Source organism: Aotus nancymaae, unplaced genomic scaffold, assembly GCF_030222135.1.
Source record: "Aotus nancymaae isolate 86718 unplaced genomic scaffold, 86718_ANA_hifiasm-v0.15.2.pri h1tg000036l, whole genome shotgun sequence".
NCBI lineage: Eukaryota > Metazoa > Chordata > Mammalia > Primates > Aotidae > Aotus > Aotus nancymaae.
The window spans coordinates 54,254,104-54,271,512 of record NW_026988450.1 but is presented as its reverse complement, the minus strand read 5'-3'; the positions used below and the strand labels follow the sequence as shown (position 1 = coordinate 54,271,512).

General features: G+C 34.1%; 1 protein-coding gene across 1 annotated transcript in view; it reads right to left on the bottom strand.

Annotated features, from left to right (window-relative positions):
* Positions 1-17,409, bottom strand: part of ZFPM2 (zinc finger protein, FOG family member 2) — a 469,074-nt gene that overhangs the window by 342,353 nt on the left and 109,312 nt on the right. Inside the window, exon 3 of the mRNA XM_021675646.2 lies at positions 6,562-6,663. Coding sequence (XP_021531321.2) covers positions 6,562-6,663 — 102 coding nt within the window. The remainder of the gene's footprint in view (positions 1-6,561; positions 6,664-17,409) is intronic.

Here is a 17,409-nt window from a genome sequence, read left to right as displayed (position 1 = left end):
ATGGAATAAAATAAAGAGAACTTTTTTACTGTGTTCACATGGCATTCTGTTCTACAAAGAGTCAGGCTTTCATCTTTTAATCCGATATCCACTTAACTACACTACAGAAGATTTATTTTCTACCCCCTCTGGTTTCATAAAGGGCTCAAAAGTCTGTATCAGTTTTAACACTTTGTTATAATATTTTTCTGACCCCCCATACACACACATGTGAGCACACACACACATACACACATACTCCTCTCTGCCTCATTTTCATATGGACACAAAGCATTGAGATAAAATGATGGTTCATTATAGTGGTACAGAGCTCTTATCTTCATCCGGCAAGAGTCATTTCCTTCCAAAGATTGAAATGCAAATGTGAAAATTAATGATAACTGCATTATCTGATAGCAGAGATAATACCAATTCACTGTCAGAGTAATACACAGTCATTCTAGGATTTCCTCCGCTTCTCACAATATTCTTCTTACTGTCAGACTATATCTATGGTTAACTATGTTTCATAGGTTTCTGTTAATTTACTTCAAATGGCATTTCCCAGATCTTATATCTACCACATTTTCCCAATCAAAAAGGAAACGAAATCAGAACTGTAATCTTCAAGCCCTTCTTTGGACTAGTAAAGAGAGGGGAAAAAGCTGTATCATTAAGTATGTGCTTCTATCTCATAGTGGTCTTCTGGCTACAGTTTCACTTTATACAAAAGTGATCATCTTACTAGTTTAATTAAAAATACAAAGCAGAACCTGCCTGATCATCTGTATATACCCATAAGGTTGAACAGCAATTACCTAAAACAACTTATTTACAGATTTCTTGACCAATTTTTAGTCAAGATGCAACAAGTAGACAGATCTGATTTTGCCCTAGGACATTTATTTTCGAAAATTTATTTACATTAAAAATGCTTGAATTAAATCACATTTTAAGTCAGGTGGAATAGAACATACCTAGCATGATGACTTTTACATTGCAAAATCATTTTGCCAAATTACCTTACTGAACTAATGTTTAACAAAGGTTTATTACATGTAAGACATTGTAATGGCTACACAGGTACAATTGCTAAAATGATACTAAAAGTAACATTAAGAGTAATTAACTGAGCACTTAAGAAGCTCTGAGCACCATGCTTTAGATGTACAATCTCATTAAAGAAGTAGTTATTACTATTAGCCCTATTTTACAAACAAGGAAACTGAGGCTTTGAAGTGTCAACAGCTTGCTCAAAGTCACAAAGTTGATTAGTGGCAGAGGCAAGATATAAACAGAAGGAATGTTTTTGGTCTTCTCCATTCATTACATTACCCCAAAATAATTTGCCTTTGATGGATAGTCTAATTCACCTATGTAGCAAGTTTTAATATTTGATAATGTATAATATAAAAAATTACTAATTGCATTATATTAATTCATCAACCATCGAAATACTGTTTGGTTTTCTTTTTTGTTTTATAAAAAGGACCCAAAGCTTAACATTTAAATATTAAAATCTATTTAAATAGAGGCATACACTTATCCTGGAAAGTTTGAATCAAAGAATCTCAATACCTGCTCAAAACGTTATACCTGTGTATGTCTGCATTAACACATGCTATTGGGGGGTTACATGTACTTATTTGCATATTTAAGTAGCATGATGTTTTCCTTTATTAGAGCTCCTGGAAGTTTCAATTATAGCTGCTATAAGCCTGATGGTAAGACCAAGATTTCATTCAATACTGTACCAGACAAATCAGATTTTCACTATTCCCAAGTGCAAAAAGAAGTAACCATGTTTTAACAAGCGAATCCAGATAATTAGCATACTGAAAGTTGATATAAGTAAGATAGGACCTTTAAGGTGCTTGTTTCATAAAGGTAGATGACAGATTTATAAAGATTCACTTAAATTTTCTTTTCCTAGTCTCCTTCTAAATACAGGTACATAAAACATACTTTGGTCATGGAATGTGGTTCTTAAGATTGCTAGGGATGTAAACACCGTTTTCAAATTAAGGTCAACATTCTAACGATTGGTCAGTCTGAAAGGACAGAGGGAAAAATGTTTAACAAAGTTCAGTCCTAGGATAAGGGAAGACCACTTACATTTAGCAAGTCCTACTCTCTCCCAAGTTCTATGCTGGACATTTTGTAAATATCATCGCTTTCAAATTGCATCCTGATCACAGTATTTCAAGGTAGCTGTTATTATTTCCATTTTACAGATAAGGAAACTGAAACTTGGCCTAAACTTCTGAACTTAACATGCCAGAATCTAAAATCCATATGCTTCATTCTGTAGTTTAAATCATGCCCCACTCTCCAGTCTATGAAATGTTTAATTATTGCATCAGTTACTCAAATACGGAACATAAATAATTAAAGAAGCCAACAGCAGGAAAATGACATCAAAAAAATGAGAATATGGACAGCATCATGCTACACCTTGAACTTCTCTCAAGTACTTTTAACAATTATTACAATAAATGCAAAATAAATATTTATTGAATAATTAGATGTATAAGGATATTGGTAAACTGAAGAACTTGAGAGAGTGATAAAACACAAAACTTGTTAGGACTATCAAAGAAAAGAAAAGATGTTTACTACAAAGAAGACAGATGATATAAATAAAATATAGGCAAATACAGATGAAAAACCAGATGAGTGAAAAGCAAATGCTTTATGAATTAGATTCCAACCAAATAAGTGTCTAAGTATACTTTTAAAAGCAAGAAAGAACAATTACATTTAAAAATAGATGTGAGATATACTCAAATAATAAGATAAAGACTTTTTTTTTTTTTTTTTGAGACAGAGTCTCGCTCTGTCACCAGGCTAGAGTGTAGTGGCTCAATCTCAGCTCACTGCAACCTTCGCCTCCTAGTTTCAAGCAATTCTCCTGCCTCAGCCTCCCGAGTAGCTGGAACTACTGGCATGTGTCACCACACCCAGCTGATTTTTGTATTTTTAGTAGAGATGGGGTTTCATCATTGGCCAGGATGGTCTAGATCTCTTGACCTTGTGATCCACCCACCTCAGCCTCCCAAAGTGCTGGGATTACAGGCGTGAGCCACTGCACCCAGCCGATAATGACTTTTATATTGGCCTGAACCTTACTAGCTTAATGTGTGTCCAGCATTTCATTCAAACCATGAAAGATTCATAGGGACTTGAAGTATACTTAAATAAGAATCAGAAACATTTAAACATGAAAGAATTTCATCACAGAAATGTCCATGTAAGATAATTTTCTTAATGATTGTTTAGGTTCCACTTAATCATAACAGCTGACAAAGGTGTGCGCAATTGTCATAACAAAACGTATCTTTTAGTTGAATAACGTGAGAAAAAAGTATTTTACACTGTGGAATTTGCATTTGATAAAAAGGAACACTTCAGACAGGAGTTGATTCATTACTGAACTCAGCCATCAAGAAAGGTTGTGGAGTCATCTTCAATCAAACTCTTTTAAAAAAAGATAAATCCTGATCCATCTTAAATGATGTCAGCTCTATGCCTCAAATTCTTTAGATAATTTCCTTGTCCTTTGATTCTGTTCTATTTTTAGAGAAAACCATCTCTCTAAGGGTGATTGTCAGAACTGACGAGGAGAACCTTAAAATTAGAGAAGACCTTGAAATCCAAATCTATTTCAGTACCTAATATCTTAATCAATATAATTTGTGACTAAACTCAAAATTAAATTAGCATAACAAAACTTTTCTCTTTATTTCGTCAGATATACTACTGGGCATTATAAACTCAGAGAAGAATGTTAAAAGGTTCTGCTTCAAGACTCAACAATTGCAAAGCCACAATAGTGATCGCTGATATTTTATGTGTATGATCTGATTTAATTCTCTAAGAGCTGTTAATATTATTTTATGTTTATTACAAATGAGGATATAGGCAATGAGAGAGTAGGTCATTTGCCAAAAATCTACCAGCTAGTGAGCATGAAATCCGTAACTGAACCTAAACCCATGGAATCTAAAGCCTATTTTATTTTTTATTAATTTTTAATTTTTGTGGGTACACAGTAGGTATATAGATTCATGGGGTCTATGAGATATTTTGAGACAGGGAAACAATATGTAATAGTCACATCAGGGTAAATGGGGTAACCATTAGTAAAGCCCATTTTCCAATATGTTTGGAAACAGTCAATAAAGTTGCACAATTTTATCTCCTGACTCCAGTTGGAAAATCCCAATACTATTTCATTAATAACAAAATTTGCATTAATAATGTCGAAGTAATTGCTGTTTATGCAGTAGCGAAAGCATAAAATACTCCCCTACTTTCTCCTGAATCTCCTGATTAAAGGAAATTAATGAATACTCTACCTTGAAAAGTAAATAGATATTATTTTGTTATGAATCAACTTCAATTCAGGGAGTTTCATAATAATAAAACCCTTTTTTGGCTAAATATCTATAGAGAAAAAAAGTTATTTATTTTATAATAGGCAAAGAAGAAATTTTTTTGTAGGCATACCTACTTAGAGATATATATTTTCTCTCTAAAGTTTTAACATAACCACATGTGCCCAGAAAAGAGTATAAAGTTTTTTGTTTTTTTTTTTTACCAATGTCAATTAAATAAAAACATTAAATTGAATATATAAAATAAATTTAAATAAAAATGGAAAATTCTTCATTTTGAATGACAGCATAATTCTTCACCTTGTTCCCTTTCTCTCCCCCTCTATTTTTTAGCCACAAATACAACTTTATTTCTGGAAAAGCTTCCTGGAAAAGGTAGCATTGGATGTACAGCATGTGGCAGGCATTTTATCCCCTAAAATTAGCTTATGTACTCCTGAGTCATTGGAAAAGCTATGGGTCCCAAACATAAACAAAGATAAAAACCTACTCCCTACAAATTTTCCCCACCATGAGAGTAAGCCAGAATGTACCTTTTTGCAAACAGGCATATCTAAAAGGCCATCTAAACTAATTTTAAATGTAAAAACACTTGTATATAACATATACATACTCAATTCCATGAATAAAAAACTGTAAGAGGCTGGGTACAGGGGCTCATGCCTGTAATCCTCGCACTTTGGGAGGCTGAGTTGGGCGAATCATTTGAGCTCAGGATTTTGAGACCAGCCTGGGCTACAAGGTGAGACCCCAGCTCTACAAAAAACATAAAAATTACCGAGGTGTGGTGCTGCATGCTTGAAATCCTAGCTACTTGGGGGGCTGAGGTGGGACGATCACTTGAGACTGGGAAGTGAAGTCTGCAGCAGTGAGCCAAGATCACACCACTGCACCCCAGACTGGGCAAGAGAGTCAGACCCTGTCTCAAAAAAAAAAAAAAGAACTATAAGATATAAAAGTTGATTCACTGTTTTTAAGTTAGAGGTAACCTCCATGACAAAGTCAAGATGTTCTGAAAATCTTTTTCCTGTTTTGTTTTTGTTTTTTCGTTTGTTTTTTAATCATGGGAGTCCTTCCCCACATGGAAAAGAAGCATTATGCAATAAGGTGAAAATGCCAGAAGGCTGTATTTTCCTTCAAACTCTTAAAATGTGGTAATAAGCTACTTTAAATATAATGCATTTTTGATCTAAAATCTTGTATAGCATTATGTTATACTATATAGAATACAAACATTTGTGTGTATGATGAATAACATTAGAAATGACATCATAATAATCAGATATACTGTATCTTCATTTTTGTTTGCATTATATTTTCCAGCTGCTGGTTTCAGAAAATTACTGCTGGAGTTCCTCTCTTCTTCACGTACAGCAGAGAGCAATTTGCAAAGTCATGCAAGGGTGAAAATGTGATTGAAATATAGGGATCTTTCTTAATGAAAAATGTTACTGCTTTGGAAATTATGGCTAAAACTATTTCAAAACTCACTTATATTCTTAAACCTTATGACATAATAGTCTCCATTTATAAATATACTATCAATTGTAAATTACTTTGCACCAAATATAAAGGCTTTTTTCTGCAGAGTTCTTTTGACTGTTATATATTTACATAAATTTATATTGGTATGGTGGAGTATTTTGATCAGTTTTTGTTTTCCTTTAGATGATTAAATGTCAGGATCTTTAAAATCAAATTTAATTTTAGTCATCAAAATGAAAATGTTACCAAAACCTTAAATCAAAGGGGAGCATCTTTTGATATTTTCTAAACTTCTAAACATGTACTGAGGTTCAACCTATGACTTAAAACAAGACTAAACTTAAAGTGATAGTTCTTTGAAGTATTACTGTTTCTTGTTTGTAAGCTTTAATATTGTGCCCAATTGAAATCTGGACGTTGCTGAAAGATCTTTTGTTCAAAGACGAAGCAAGTAGAATTTACTAATTTTACATGAAGATAAAAGAAAAAAATGACAGAAACTTCAAGCAGAGGTAACACTTTGATTTTTATAATTTAAATAACAAAAATCTAAAAAAATTTTAAATAATAATCTTTAAACTCTCATATAACCAGCACATACAAAAACATTTTTTGCAAGCTAACTAATGTTCAAGAAAAAAAAAAAATGTGTATTTCTAACAGTAGCAAAGATGGTTGAATTTTAAATTTTCTCTCCTACCTGGTCCATCCCAGTCATCTGTGTCAACTCCAGGTTGCCCTGGTTTCTCTGACTGTGTATCCCCATCTGATTCTGCTGTCTCCTGGATTCCTTCATCATCACCTGGAAAACACCAACACAAGAAGAGAAAAAAAAATGAGCAAAGCCCTCTACTTCACATTCACATCTTCATAAAGGGCTAACCTTATATTATATATCTAATTACAGGTTTGTTATATATATTGTCATTATACTAACAAATGTTTGTGATTATTTTGATATCTATTGTGGCTTCATAATAAAGAAAATCAGTCATTATCAATAAATGAAGGAAGTTAAGTAGTATAAACAATAAAGCACATTTCCATGTAAATTTTCCTTTGGAGCTACTAATATATATGAGAAGAAAATCAAATTGCAGTTTATATTTTTTCTGGTATTTTCAATACAGAAAAACTTAACTCATTTATTTCCAAATTATAACCTTGCTAAAGGCAAGATGCAGATAAATAAATATCATAGAATAAGACATACATATGGTTTTGGTTGAATTTAGATTACTCTGAAGAACATTTTTATATTTCCCCAGCTTTATGCTTCCTAAGACTTGGTCTTATTTGTTTTAAGAATGCAGTATAAAAGGCCATAATTAAATGATTAGCCAGTGACTCAATTCCTCACAAAGAAACTATAAAGATATACTTTTGCTTGAGTAAGTACAGCTAGTTTCTATGATTTTGTGCCATCATTTTCACATTAAAAAGGCAGTAACATTCTGAGCAAAAATATAGTTATGGTAAAGGAGAAACCTTAATGATACAACCATACTTTAAAAGTAAAAAGTCTAATTAATGAGTACCTTCATTTTAAGTGATAATGTAACAAAGTATGTGCTGCTTTTAAGGAAAAGTAATCCACTTTAATATGATGCATACATAAAAACATTAACTAATATTTTGTCATAAATGGTAATAAAATGAAAAACAAATAAGAAAATATGAAGACAGAAAAAAATGAATACTAAAATCACAGCAACTATGCCTTGAATTTAATAATGCTAAGATTTTTAAATTAAATTGCTTGCCTATCTAGCTTTCTCTGAAGTATCCAATAACTATTTTCCACATAGTTGCCCAACTCTCTAATACTACTTAAACCTTTATATAATTATACAAAGAAAAAATTGAACTTCTAAAAACTTTCAAAGTAACTTAGGAAATACAGAATTTTCAGGAAATCATGATTGTGACAAATGACACGTAACATAATGTTAATATGAGTTTTGAAGTTAAAATTCCACATATTTTAGATTCATTTCAATGTGTAGTTTCATAAAATGAATTTAAAAACTGGAATGTAACGAGAAGGAATGTAGAAACCCAGGGTCTGCTCTGTTGAACTCAGTTTACTTATCAGAGAGTATTGATTCTGGTGGATATTAAAGAATAAAATACATAAACCAAATCACTGAAGCCCAAGTCCAGAATTGAAAGATTTTTAGAAATTGAGTTAACTTTTCCTTTTGGAACTATCAAAATGAATACCAATGAAATTCCCTTCATAAAATATGTATTGAGCATCTACTATGTTAAGGAACTATGGTAGATGCACTAAGATATTTACAGAAAAAGACAGTCCTTTTTTGAAAATATAAACAAAATTAAGGAGAGTAAGTTGACAACTGAAAATACAAGGTAAGGTCCAAGTACCATAAGAAAAGCACACAGGCTCAGGAACAAAAAAAGGGTTTATCTTCTGTGCCCCTTTTTGCAGGTTACATAGATGCTAGCCCTAAACTAATCAAGTTCCCCGCTGCTTGACTACCTGCTCTGGCCCTTCTCTACTGAGCCTCCTCCCACTTCTCTCCATTTAGAAACTATGGGATGAAAGCCTGGTGAGCAGGAGGTTCATGGTATCTGTTCAGATTGGTCAGATCCCATGCCACACCTGATTAGTCTTTGACTGTCACCCCTGCATATATATAAGTACTGAACTAATGTCATGTAATTAGCAGACTGGCATAATTAGATTCACGATGTCAGCTCTGGGGGAGAACCCTGATGTCTCCTGGACATTCTCTGCTTACCCCTTCTTGCTGGCCCTAACCCGCTCTCTTCTTTCTCAGTCCTGCTTTGTGACCCAGGGATCCTGAACTCCTGTGGACTCCATCACTGGGGGCTCCCTTGGCCTCTGATGTCTGAGTTCAGACACTAGAGGCACTGATAGCATGGCAGAGGATCAGAGGCAGGGGAGAGAGAGGTCAGGTACTCCTCCCTTATTCCTTTCCTTCTTTATGGTCTTTAGTTGCTAGCAGTGACTATATTGCAGACACAGAGCTCCTGTTCTGTAGTACCCTCCTGCTCCTGATTCTGCATCAGCATCTTCTCTCCTGTCTTTTGAGACCAGAAGTGCTAACAGCTTCCTACTGTGGTGAACCCTTAGATGCTTCTCATCCCTAGTTGGCATCCTTAGTCCCACCCACACCTTGTACACTATCCCTTCACTAAAATCCCTTTAGTTAAACCCAGTGACCATACCATCAGTTTCCTCATGGACTCTTACTGATACACTCCATTTCTTCCCAACTTCTTATGCTACTTTCATGATTTGGGGCCAGTCATCATGTATGGAATATTTTGGGTAATACTTTCTTTAAATTGAATCATTTTTAATAACATTTCATAAATTAAAAAAAAAACGTACTTTAAAAACATATATGAAAACAAAAACTTTATCCCTACTATAAAGGGAAAATATCACGTCAAAAATAGAAAGTAATCATAAAAATAGATTCAACAAAAATACACGTAATATTATTAAATGCTAGCTACCATGTCTATTTAGACTCTGAGTTTCTACCTCATTGCTTTGTATTAGAAAGAGCAGCAAGTACTAGGGGAGCATTTAAGTGATAAATGGTAATATGAAGTTGAGACATTCTCACTGATATACAAAAAATATAAGAAACTTGAGAACTGTCTTACCATTGATTCAAGGCTATGTAATAAAATATCAGTGTACCATCTTAATCTTCTCGAGTGCCACTAGGGATACCAATTTGGGGAAACATTGACCTTTTCAACACTTAATTTTTCATGGAGACTAGAATACACACAATTATTTACCACTTAGGTGAGTGACCTTTTGATTATATTTCCACAGACTGAATGGAGTTTCACTCTGGGAACTAATTCAGGGATGTATACAAAGGAATTGTTCTCCTCAATGGTAAAGAATAGAAAAAGGATTATAAATCGTTCTACTATAAGGACACATGCACACGAATGTTCACTGCAGCACTGTTTACAATAGCAAAGACCTGGAACCAACCCAAATGCCCATCGATGATAGACTGGACAAGGAAAATGTGGCACATATACACTATGGAATACTATGCAGCCATAAAAAACGATGAGTTCATGTCCTTTGTAGGGACATGGATGAACCTGGAAACCATCATTCTCAGCAAACTGACACAAGAACAGAAAATCAAACACCGCATGTTCTCACTCATAGGAGGGTGTTGAACAATGAGATCACATGGACACAGGGAGGGGAGCACCACACACTGGGGTCTGTTGAGGGGAAATAGGGGAGGGACAGCGGGGTGTGGGGAGTTGGGGAGAGGTAGCATGGGAAGAAATGCCAGATATAGGTGAAGGGAAGGAAGGCAGCAAATCACACTGCCATGTGTGTACCTATGCAACAGTCTTGCATGTTCTTCACATGTACCCTCAAACCTAAAATGCAATTTAAAAAAAAGAAGAAGAAAATATACCCTACAGTTTTTAATTTTTAAATAGCATCCACTCCTCCCAAGCATTTTTCTCATTCCTTATGAATTTTGAAACACAGGGATTTGAGCAACAGAGGAGACTTTGGAAATCATGTAGCCCAAATTAGATCAATTTACTATTCAGGAAATTGATGCACAGATAGATCGATAACTTATCTATGATCTTACAGCTACCATATTAGTTTCTGCATAAGGAACTTCCTCAGATCTCATGTTCCAGCAATAAGTGCTTCCTACACATTACAGGGGTGGCAGATTGAAGCAGTTTTATGTAAATCTCCTTTCCCCAACAAGCAGGATAGTAGGGCTATGACATCATAAAAAGGCCACCAAAAACAAAAATTGTACAAGTTTATAAATTAAATTTGAGTTCTCGAATTGGTAGTTTCGCATTCTTTCCAAAACATCCTTTCTCTTTACATCTCTCCTCCAGTTGAGGAGACAACCATGAACACCTGAATAATAATCCCAGAGCAACCCAGTAACAAGCAACCATGAGGCCACACTGCTAAAACTTATATATCCAGGGGCCCAGATAACAGAGAATAAAATCTAAGTACAACCACTTTGAGAAGTTATTTTATATTCAGGTATTGACTGCATTGTCCTCACACAAAGGAGTAAGTCTTCCTGCATTTTATTGTTACAATTTTAGTTGTTGGAAACATATGGTGCCATGCAAAATTCAATCAACCATACATTACTCACACTTACTTTTGAAAATACACTGAGAAATATGAAAAAGCAAAAAAAAACCAACCAATCAACCAAACAAACCCAGTACTTTCTGTTGAGGACCATATATTCCAGTTGGGGAAATAGGCAATATGCATAAGAGCAGTAGCCACTGAAAAAAACCTATAATTAAGACAGTTCATGAATAATTCCAAGTGATAAGACACAAATTATAGAAATTTACACACCGAAGCATAAAAAGAGACTGACCATGAAGAAGCCATATAATGAAATTTGGAGTTCTACCTTCATGTTTAATGCAATGAGAAACACTGGAGGTATTTCAGTCGGGGAACGGATATGACCATGTGATACAAATACAGTAATCAACCCATATTTACTAAGTTCCTGAGAACACACCTTGTCAGACTTCTGGTCTTCTGAGTTCTCCCTTACTCATTCTGTAACAACACTCATGTCTCACACATTCTTTCTCCCAATTTTTGTGAGATCACAGTTAAATCTACCCCAAAATATTTTATTAGGCAAATTACATATTTTTGGAAGAAAAAATAAGAGAAAAAATAGAAAGGAGTGTATCTGGAAGAATACATTGCTGAACAATCAGTTATCACAAAAATTAGAACTTAAAGAAAATGATCCAGTTGAAATGTTCACCTCTGTTAAACAGAAGTGATACAAAGTGTCCTTTATTAGTTCATTAAAACACTGCTTTTTTAGGGCCCAGGCACTGTGTTGGGGACTGAGAATATAAAACAAATGACTTCTCTCATATATCACATATAGACCAGTATCGGATGGAGACAGATCAACAGGGAATTAGAAGCTGGTGTGATAAGTGCTTTGAGGGGAGAAGTTCACGCTGGGACAGGAACGAACAAGCATGACAACAAACCCAGGTTTGATGCCACAGAAGTTTCTTGGAAGAAGAAACCAATAAATATCTGAAAATTTGAAGATGTGGAACTAAACTCTGTAGGTTTTGTAGCCTGAGGCTATATGACTAGAAACAACGTTTTTGTTTTTGTTTTTGTTTTTGAGACAGAGTCTTACCCTGTTGCCCAGGCTGGAATGCAGTGGCACGATCTTGGCTCACTGCAAACTCCACCTCCAGGGTTCAGCAATTCTCCTGCCTCAGCCTCCTGAATAGCTGGGATTTCAGGCATGCGCCACTGTGCCTGGCTAATTTTTGTATTTTTAGTGCAGACGGGGTTTCACCATGTTGGCCAGGCTGGTCACCAACTCCTGACCTCTGGTGATCCCTCGCCTTGGTTTTCCAAAGTGCTGAGATTACAGGCGTTAGCCACCTTGCACAGCCAAAAACAATTTTTAAGATTAAAAATGGTAGCCACCTTTATAAAGAATCCCATGGGAAAAAGATTATAGTAATTAAGTTATTGTGCAGGAAACATGGCAGCTTGAAGGTTCTGAAACTAGACAGTTCAATGATATGAGAGTATTATCCAGAAGAACTTTTAAGATGCTAAAAAAAATAGTTTGAAAAATACTTCGACCGTCTAATGGCTGACTGAGTGAAGTCCTTTCCTTCATTCAGTATATGCCAAATTTACCCATGATTCATTCTCATCCAGTATCCGACAGAAAAAGAAAACAGCAAGATAGAAAATATTGTAATTCAACCTATTAAGTGGTTGATTGAACTAGTAGTTTTGTATCATTAAAAAACTTTCATTAAATGTCACTTAACTGCCAAATCAGAACTGTCAAGCTTAGATTTCAACTTGGGAGTAATACTCAATATTGATAACCTAGATTCATTGAATGATTTGCTCTAATTTGTTTCATGCATTACAAATAGAAATATTGAAAATAAGTATTGGAGAGTATTTAAAGAAGCACTACAAAAGTAGTTAAGTATATACATTTAACCACTCAAAATAAATTACATTTTGTACTTATTTTAAGCTACTTATAAAACTAGGTAAGGTGTATGCAATATATATCACATTAATAAAAATAAATTCAAAGAGGAAAGAATAAAGTTTCTAATTATTTAATCATATTTTTAAAAGAAAGAATGCAAATAAAAAAACAGAAAGATGACTAAAACAAAAGAATGTCATATGAAATGATAAATTTGGACATAGAAAATAGGATGGATCAGAATTTAATTGATATTCATTCCAATATCTGCCATATGCAAAATACTGAAATCATAAAGATGAATAAGGTATAGATCACGTCATCAAGATTAGATTCTATATTAAATCTAAACATGGCTACCAGCTCTTAAGCACTGCTCAGCACTAGGTACATTGCTGACTGCTTTATAAACATCACATCAACAGCTCTTCCATGTATTAATATTCCTGTAGTTCAGAAAAATGAACTGAGGGGGTGAGATGTGGAAAGATTCCCAGGCACACTACTACTAAGTGGCAGAACCAATATTTGATCCCAAGTTAGTCTGACTCCAAAGACCATGCCCCTAACCTATTAGGACATTACAGTCAAAGTCAACTACATGGCAAGCAACAGAGACAGCAGGATGTGATCTGACAGCTGCTTTTTCCCTTACCATATTTAAGCCCATTTCTTCATTATGCTTGCATATTAAAATGAGATGTTTAATGGATTGGATCTTCATAAGCATTGTATTTTTCCTAAGGTTTACTATTTTACTTGGCACTTAGTAAAATCAACTACAGACAAATGTTAATCAGTTACCATTGCTCACTGGCCAGTTAAACAATTAGATTTTCATTTCATTCTTTTTACCATAACATTCTGCATTATCATTACATTTGCCAGCTGATTGCTTTCAGCACGTTCTTTCTATTAAATAAATAAAATATGTCACAATTTTCCAACTTTTAGACTCTTCATCTTCAAACTTTATCTCAGAAAACTAGTTCTCATTTTTATGGTAATATTTTGACATGATTCATTTTTAATCCTTTCTATTAACGAAAAATAAGTGATTAAAATAATTAAACATAAAATCTCTGAATTACTTTTAAGAAACTATTTTTTCCTCACAATAGAGACTTGCTTCTTTCCTTCCAATATATTTATTCTCATGGAAAAGTTATAAATAGAACTTTATTTTGATATTAACCCAAGCTTCTTCCTCGTCTAAATGAAATTGACTTTATTACCAACCTTTTTTTCACTTCGACACATTTTTGATTCTATGTTTGAAATCAGTACACTAGACTAGCTTAGGAAAACTGAAATGAATAATTAACAGCAAGATAATAACAAGTTTGTTGAGATATTGCTTCACAAGCTGTGTTGGTAGGAAAAGAAGACAGAAGAAAGATGCCGAGAAGAGAATTACAGAAAGAGCTAAGCACTCATTTGACATCCATTCATTGGTGTTCTAAATTTTTTATTCATATACTTCTAAATAGAAATTTCAGTGTATTTTCAGCAAAGCACAAACATATTTAATGGGATAACCACTACATATATCTGGCAACCAATTCATAAGACGATGAAATGGAATAAATGTCAAGCAGTAACAAAATCCATATTTCTAAAATTACAGCTATGGAGTTAATGGTTTTCCGTTGCAAGATTAAACCCTTTTGTTACTCTTTTAAAAGATATCATACGTATTTCGTGGGCCTTTCCATTTTTCTTAGTCTAGGTTTCAGAATCAATGAGAGTCCTATAGGAGGAAATTGAAGGTGTTATTGAGCAATATAATGCACAGCATAAATGGCTCGAGGAACACTAGAATATAGTCTTTGAAACACATGAAACAGAATCTTTAAATACCATATTAGGTATTGTTGGTAAAGTGGTAAAAGCAGTGGCTCCACTTGCCAGGCAAAAATAATTTAAAAACCACAAACAAACACCTTTTCACTGAAAGTTAAATACTTCTGTAGAAATTAAAGATTTGCCACATTCTGAGACAGTCACTTTTTCAGCACAGAATAGCAGCAGTGTTTGAAAGCAGTCATGCAAGTAAACAGCCCTTCTCAACCTTGCTCTTTTAATCCATGTAGTTTCTATCAATATTAACCTCTTGCAGAAATTCTTGTACAATATGACTATTGAACTTTCTTGACTAGAAGTGTTACTGTAGCTGTTAGTCATCCCTATAATGTATTTTGCAATCAGCTAAATCATCAAAGTATTTTTTAACAATGAACAGTTCAGAAGTGACAGATCTACTTTCTTGTTCACGACTGCTTATCAGAGAATAGATATCACATATGTTTTCCAGGTGCTTCCTATAGTTAGGATACCTTCACAGAAGCAGCTCATGAAAGATAAGGTCATAAAAGAGATGAAAAATGTGTAAGCTTCATACATTTATGGTTTTATCATCAGACAAGATAGCTTTGGTTAAAGGACTGTAACAGTCAAAAACAGAAAACTGCGGCTCATACTGAAGGGTGAGGACATTAAAGTGTAAGATTCAGTTTGTGTTTGCTTTGCCTAATAACCTCACAATATTATTTAGCTCGAAACAATTGTTTGGTTATAGACTATCCAAACAGAGATGTCATGTTAAATTAACTCTATGTTACCAAATTATAGACACGATTCTATCTCCAGAAATAAAAATAAATAAAAACATGCAGCTGTTACCCTTTATGGCAATACCTAAAAATAAAATTTAAAAATAGGCATTTCAACTGTTTGAAAAGAACAGATCCATTATGTTTGTAGACTCCTATCCTGGTTTCTAACTCAGGTCTCCCTTTGACTTACTACTTATGTATAATAAAATGTAGAGTTTTACCATGTTCTGGGTAGTGATATTCAGTATACAATTATTTTTAAAAATGCATGTGACTTCTTTGTAACTTACTTGGGGCTTTTCTATCTGACAAAATGTTATTATGTTGACAGCATTTTTTTCAGACCCCTTAATATGAAAGATTAAGCAAATCAAAAAACTAGAACCCACATTTATTTGGCTATACATTTAAGGATCCCAGATGAGGAAACAATCCTGAAACAGTTGATAACAGTGTGTCCAGGGCTAACACTGCCATATTGAGAAGAAAGTCAATTTCTAGAGTCAATGCATGACTACTGTCATTTGTAGTGTTTTATCCTAGCTAGTAAGGGGAAAATATTGAAAATATTAATTTTTATGTTCACTGACATCATGTAAAAGTCACAATCAAAATACTGACAACTTAGGAAGAAAGAACATTGAATTATTGAGCATAGTACTGAACATTCATCTCTGCTATCAATGTTATCCTCCATGTGAAAAGAATTTTTCTTAAAGTTTAAGTTCACTGAAGATTTGATGCATAAGGAAAATTTCCACGAGATAAAATAAGACAACTTTCAATACTATTATCTTTTAAGAATTTTATTCCTCACTTTTTTTCTCAATAAGCACATGGAAGAGTGAGATATATAAGCAAGTAAAAGAAAACAAGTCATTCTATTTTTCTTTTGAGTCAGAGTCTTGCTCTTTGCCAAAGCTGGAGTGCAGAGATGCCAGCAGTTCACTGTAACCTTGAACTCCTCGGCTTAAGCAATCCTCCTGCTTCAGCCTCAAGTAGCTAGAACAACAGGCCCAAGCCACCATAACCACATAATTATTTTTATGTTTTGTAGATAAGAATGTCTCACTGTATTGCCCACGATAGTCACAAACTCCTGGCCTCAAGTGATCCTCGTGCTGCAGCCTCCCAAAGTGCTGGGATTACAGGCATGAGTCACTGCACCCAGCCAGCCATTCTATTTTAAAAGATATTTCTAAAATTTATATTTCAAAGTTTATATTTAAATAATTTTTCTTTTTATCCTTTACCCTACCCTCTCTTCAAAAAGCCTCACTGTAACTAATATCATTCCTGCAGAGAAAGATTCTACATAGCTAAGACATTTCTGGTTCCAAAGAAGAGACACAGTAACACCTTATGGTCTCTAAATGAGGATATTCTCCGCTATAAACCAATCACAATTCTATTGTTCTGCCAGCAAGAAACCACTATTCCTTCTGTTTGTTGGCCTCTGTGTTTATTTAAGAACATTATTCATAAGCAATCACTCATTATCAAAGTGTTTCATGGTATTTTAAAATGGGACTTTATTTAAGCCACACATTTAAAATGCTAAGGCTGGAGAAGTAACCAATAGAGAATGCATATTCTGGGCCTAACAGAGGCATCGTTCCATATCTGAATGCCCTTTATATAACACTAGTTCAAACACTCTAATTAGACGAATGACTCTCAGAGCTCACAAATAAGGGATAACATTTCTTTCCCCTGACAAATCCTGTTTTTTCCTCCTGCTTGACCACTGGAATAATATTCCTCTTCCATTTTCTCTCTCTACTGTGGCTTATGGAAAGCTTAGATTGGCAATTTCGTATTTCAGCTTTCAGAATATTTATCTTCCTCTTTATGCTTCCTCTCTTTACTCTTTCTTGT